Consider the following 5,872-nt stretch of genomic DNA (forward strand, 5'->3'; position numbering starts at 1 on the left):
GTACATTGTTATTATTAAATAATACAGGCGATATACCTGCATAGGTAACACAGCTGCTACAGTACAGTACATCAAAACATTCATAATTATCCTGTTGAAAATTACACAACCCGTTTGATTATCTTACAGTACATCCCAAAAATGTCTTTTGACCTTTGTAATACGTGGTACCCAATTTGCTTCTGATTGGACTTTGCTAGAAAAACCTTGTGATTAAATTAGTGTGATCGCACAAGTCTACAATTACTTTCATTAACAAATCAAATCATTTTGCGAACCAAAGAGGTTTTGTTGAACTTTGATTGAGACAAATACATTCAAGTGTGTTTTTGCTCTGTGATGAAATGATACAATCTCTTCAAGTTTTGTCCTGTAGAATGTGGGTATAGATCTAAATGTAACACTAACTATCTTAAGAGCACATTCACAAATACTTGGACGTTCCTTTTGAAATAATGCGACGCCCTGAAGACAGGACCTCTATGAAGAGACACCCTGAAGACAGGACCCCCATGAAGAGACACCCTGAAGACAGGACCCTATGAAGACAGGACCCCCATGAAGAGACATCCTGAAGACAGGACCTCTATGAAGACACGCCCTGAAGACAGGACCCCTATGAAGACAGGACCCCCATGAAGACAGAACCCCTATGAAGACACGCCCTGAAGACAGGACCCCTATGAAGACAGGACCCCCATGAAGACAGAACCCCTATGAAGACATTCCCTGAAGACAGGACCTCTATGAAGAGACACCCTGAAGACAGGACCCCTATGAAGACAGGACCCCCCATGAAGACACGCCCTGAAGACAGGACCTCTATGAAGACAGGACCCCTATGAAGAGACATCCTGAAGACAGGACCTCTATGAAGACAGGACCCCTATGAAGAGACATCCTGAAGACAGGACCCCTATGAAGACACGCCCTGAAGACAGGACCCCTATGAAGACACGCCTGAAGACAGGACCCCTATGAAGACATTCCCTGAAGACAGGACCTCTATGAAGAGACATCCTGAAGACAGGACCTCTATGAAGACAGGACCCCTATGAAGACAGGACCCCTATGAAGACAGGACCCCTATGAAGACAGGACCCCTATGAAGACAGGACCCCTATGAAGACAGGACCCCTATGAAGACAGGACCCCTATGAAGACAGGACCCCTATGAAGACACGCCCTGAAGACAGGGCCCCTATGAAGACACGCCCTGAAGACAGGGCCCCTATGAAGACACGCCCTGAAGACAGGACCCCTATGAAGACACGCCCTGAAGACAGGACCCCTATGAAGACACGCCCTGAAGACAGGGCCCCTATGAAGACACGCCCTGAAGACAGGACCCCTATGAAGACACGCCCTGAAGACAGGACCCCTATGAAGACACGCCCTGAAGACAGGGACCCCTACGAAGAGACGCCCTGAAGACAGGACCCCTATGAAGACAGGACCCCTACGAAGACACGCCCTGAAGACAGGACCCCTATGAAGAGACATCCTGAAGACAGACCTCTATGAAGACAGGACCCCTATGAAGAGACATCCTGAAGACAGGACCTCTATGAAGACACGCCCTGAAGACAGGACCCCTATGAAGACAGGACCCCTATGAAGACAGGACCCCTATGAAGAGAACACAGGTAGGATGTGACTTCATCTTGTTATTATGTGTTCGGTTCCCTCCAACCATCCTCACACTCACTGGTCACACCTCTTCTCTCACCTTCATCACACACATACACACACACACTCTCACACACACACACACACACACACACACACACACACACACACACACACACACGCACACACGCACACACGCACACACACACACACTCACACACACACACACACACACACACATACACACAGCCAGGGAGGCTTCAACAACACGCCAACATTACTGCAAACATCAGGCACGTTCACAGACACCTAACCGACACTGATTCTCAACCGCGCTTGATAATTCGCTTCGGACATTCCGCAAAAAAAAACAAAAACAACCATCGCTTCCTCCGCCGTCTCCAGAGGCTCCTCCTCCTACACGTTTCCCGGGGCGACCCCCCTCCTCACTCCGCCTCGTGGCCGGCGGCCTCCTTGGCCTTCTTGGCCTCCTTCAGGGCGTTGATGACGGGCAGCCATGGCGAGGCCAGCTCGGGGGCGGTCCTCTTGGCCTGGGCGAGGTGTCCGAGGGCGGTGTAGAGGCCGGCGGTGCCGGGGGGGGCGTTGCTACGCAGCCGGGGTCACGCTGCTCAGTGTAGTACATCTCCAGGCCTGTGGGGGAGCAGTGCTTCTGCTGTTCAACGAGAGAGAGGTTCACAGAACAGTGTTGGTGGGTGTAATGCAGGGCTTCCCCACCAGGGGGCGCCAACGAGCGCAGGGGGGTGCACCAGGCCTGGATAAATAGGGGGCTTTAATCATATTTAGCTAGGCAAATATCTGTTAAACAATCATGTGATTGACATGTAACACAGCAGTTATAACAAAATACACGTTTATGTCTACTACACTACAATTCTACGTATATAAATTCGAGAAATTAATCTGAGACTCCGAATCGCGTCAACATTGACACTGCTAAATTGTCGAAGCGTTTCATTGTACCCGAACTTACACCTGATGGAATTTGCCTGGACGTTGTGAACGTCCAGTGTGTATCGACCTCCGTAGGACGTAGACTGGACATTCACAACGACTGGGGGGTGGGGGGGGGGGGGGGGGGGGGTGTGGGGGGGGGGGGGGGGGGGGTGGCGGGGGGTTAGTTAGGGGGGCTCTAGGGAAGAAAGGTTGGGAGCACTGGTGTAATACAACCCAGTACTGGTGCACTGCTGTATATGTTTAGGAGTATTAGTACAGTATTAGTATTAGTGCAGTATTAGTATTAGTTCAGTATTAGTATTAGTGCAGTATTAGTATTAGTGCAGTATTAGTATTAGATCTGTATTAGTATTAGTGCTGTATTAGTATTAGTGCAGTATTAGTATTAGTGCAGTATTAGTGCAGTATTAGTATTAGTGCAGTATTAGTATTAGTGCAGTATTAGTATTAGTGCAGTATTATACTCAACGGATATAGGTTTTGGGGATGAGCTTTGTCATTCGTTTATCACTGCCCAATCGGTGGCGCCGATTCATGTGGTCGGCCAATCAGTGGCGATGGGAGATTCTCCCAGACTACATGAAACAACAACAACCTAGCAACCGCTCCGCCGAAGACGATTGTGATTGGTTTAAAGAAATACAGCGTCCCCCCCCATGGTAACGAACTGTGGAGACATCTGGCAATGCAAGACTAGTGTAGCATAGTACAGTAATACAGTAGTGTCATAATACAGTTCATCTGTAGGGCTATCGGGGTGCAGCAGGGCTTGTGCTATTGATCTTTCCCTGTATGCAAGCAAACGCTGTATAAGAGCCTGGATATGGGAGTGATTCATGAAGGTAGATACGCTGTATAAGAGCCTGGATATGGGAGTGATTCATGAAGGTAGATACGCTGTATAAGAGCCTGGATATGGGACTGATTCATGAAGGTAGATACGCTGTATAAGAGCCTGGATATGGGACTGATTCATGAAGGTAGATACGCTGTATAAGAGCCTGGATATGGGAGTGATTCATGAAGGTAGATACGCTGTATAAGAGCCTGGATATGGGAGTGATTCATGAAGGTAGATACGCTGTATAAGAGCCTGGATATGGGACTGATTCATGAAGGTAGATACGCTGTATAAGAGCCTGGATATGGGACTGATTCATGAAGGTAGATACGTGGTATAAGAGCCTGGATATGGGACTGATTCATGAAGGTAGATACGTGGTATAAGAGCCTGGATATGGGACTGATTCATGAAGGTAGATACGTGGTATAAGAGCCTGGATATGGGACTGATTCATGAAGGTAGATACGCTGTATAAGAGCCTGGATATGGGCTTTGGCCCCTCAGCCCACAGCTACAACCTGAGGCCTCGGAGCGAGGGAACGCTGTGAGCTGTTAACGAGCGCACGGCACCAAGGGGCCAACTCGTCTTCCCATGGATCAAAGTGTGGCTCAGCCACGCAGAGAGACCCTGCGTGAGGGGTGCCAGTGGAGAGACCGGGAGAGAGAGAGAGAGAGAGAAGAGAGAGAACATTAGCTGAGGGCGAGGAAACATCCAGACTACCTGCTCGACGCCATCTTCCATTCCATCCCTCTCTTTTCATCTCTCTCTCTCTCTCTCTCTCTCTACGATAACACTTTAAGCGGAAAAACGCTGAGAGCGACTGTAACTGTGGACATCAAAAGCTTCTCGCAGGAAGGACCCCCCCCCCACCCCCACCCCCCCGTGCCACCCCCTCCCCTCTCTCTCCCTGTAAGCCTTTAATCACAGTTTAGTCACGCTCAGGCCTAATTAAAGACCCCTCGGATCCACAGGCAGGCATGCAGGCGGGCGGGCGGCCCAATCTCTGCCCGCCCAAAATGCAGACTTGTTTTTTCCTCCCTCTCTCTCTCCCTCTCGCTCGCTCTCTCGCTCGCTCTCTCTCTCTCTCGCTCTCTCTCTCTCTCTCTCTCTCGCTCTCTCTTTCTCTCTCTCTCTCTCTTTCGCTCTCTCTCTCTCTCTCTCTCTCTCTCTCGCTCTCTCTCTCTCTTTCGCTCTCTCTCTCTCTCTTTCTCTCTCTCTCTCTCTTGCTCTCTCTCTCTCGCTCTCTCTCTCTCGCTCTCTCTCTCTCTCTCTCTCTCTCTCTCTCTCTCTCTAAAGACGAGCTATAAGAGGCGTGAAGCTGCCTGAGAACGAGATGGCCCCAAGGTGTCACTGGCAGATAACGAGGCTTGTGTTTAGAGACGAGCACAGAGAGACGGGGATGAGGAGAGAATGAGAGGCAAACGGAGAGAGAGAGAGAGAGAGAGAGAGAGAGAGAGAGAATGCAAGGAAGAGAAAGAGAGAAAAACAGAAAGAGAGAGAAGCCTAAAGTACAGAGTGAGGCTGCGTTCTGAATCGCATACTTCTACTTCTTACTACCAGTACCTACTACAGCTGCCCTTAGAAAGTACGTACTTTGCAAGCAGTAGGCATCCAATTGGGACATACTACCTTGTCATAACATTGCGCCTTGAAATTTGCCCACATCCGTCACTGTCCATAACGCGACATTCGTCTACAGCTGTCACGACTCGCACATGTGGCGCACATTTCCCCTGCGCACAGGATTGTGGGTCAGAATAGCCAGAAGAGCCTGCTGGCTTGCATACTGCAAAATACGACCGGATGTAGTAGGACATCCTGGTATTTTTGCCATACTGAATGTGGCATACTATCTATTGGGACATACTACATCCTGTTTTGGCATACTATATAGTAGGGTAGTATGCGATTCGGAACGCAGCTTGAGTGAGTGGGCACAGCATGGCAGTAGTGAGTCTGTTCCAGACTGACCGCTGACCCAGGGAAGACAGGCTTTGTCCACTCTGTTCAGAGAGAGTGGAGACAGGCCTGCAGTTCCTCCTGAATCGTAAGGACCACAAAATCATCCCCAAGTTTAAGGGTAGGTGCCCTGAGTTTGAATGTGTGAGCCCACCAGAACAACTTGCTTATATTAGGAGAGAGGACAGAGTGGGCCACACTAGCAGCTCAATGTGTCCTGTCACACCAACGGAACACTTATCCAATGAAGTTCCATTTCTTGATTGATTGATTGATTGATTGATTTAATTCTGAGGGGCCGGGCAGCTTAGCTTCATGTGTTCTTTATTGTTGATTGATTGGCCACTGATTGAGCACACCTGCAGTCAATCTGCAATTAGCAAAATAAGCCAAAAATCGTTTCAAAACCCAAACAGTTTGTCACTTATGGAGCAGATAGATAGATAGATAGATAGATAGATAGA

General features: G+C 49.1%; 1 protein-coding gene across 1 annotated transcript in view; it reads right to left on the reverse strand.

Moving 5' to 3' along the window:
- Window positions 1-2,075: 2,075 nt before the first annotated feature.
- Window positions 2,076-5,872, reverse strand: part of caly (calcyon neuron-specific vesicular protein) — a gene marked incomplete at both ends in the record, with an annotated part of 8,491 nt that continues 4,694 nt past the window's right edge. Inside the window, 2 exon segments of the mRNA XM_084441199.1 lie at window positions 2,076-2,242; window positions 2,245-2,302. Of these exon segments, the coding sequence (XP_084297325.1) occupies window positions 2,076-2,242; window positions 2,245-2,302 (225 nt within the window).

Source organism: Borostomias antarcticus (genome assembly GCF_949987555.1).
Source record: "Borostomias antarcticus genome assembly, chromosome: 7".
Classification (NCBI taxonomy): Eukaryota; Metazoa; Chordata; class Actinopteri; order Stomiiformes; family Stomiidae; genus Borostomias; species Borostomias antarcticus.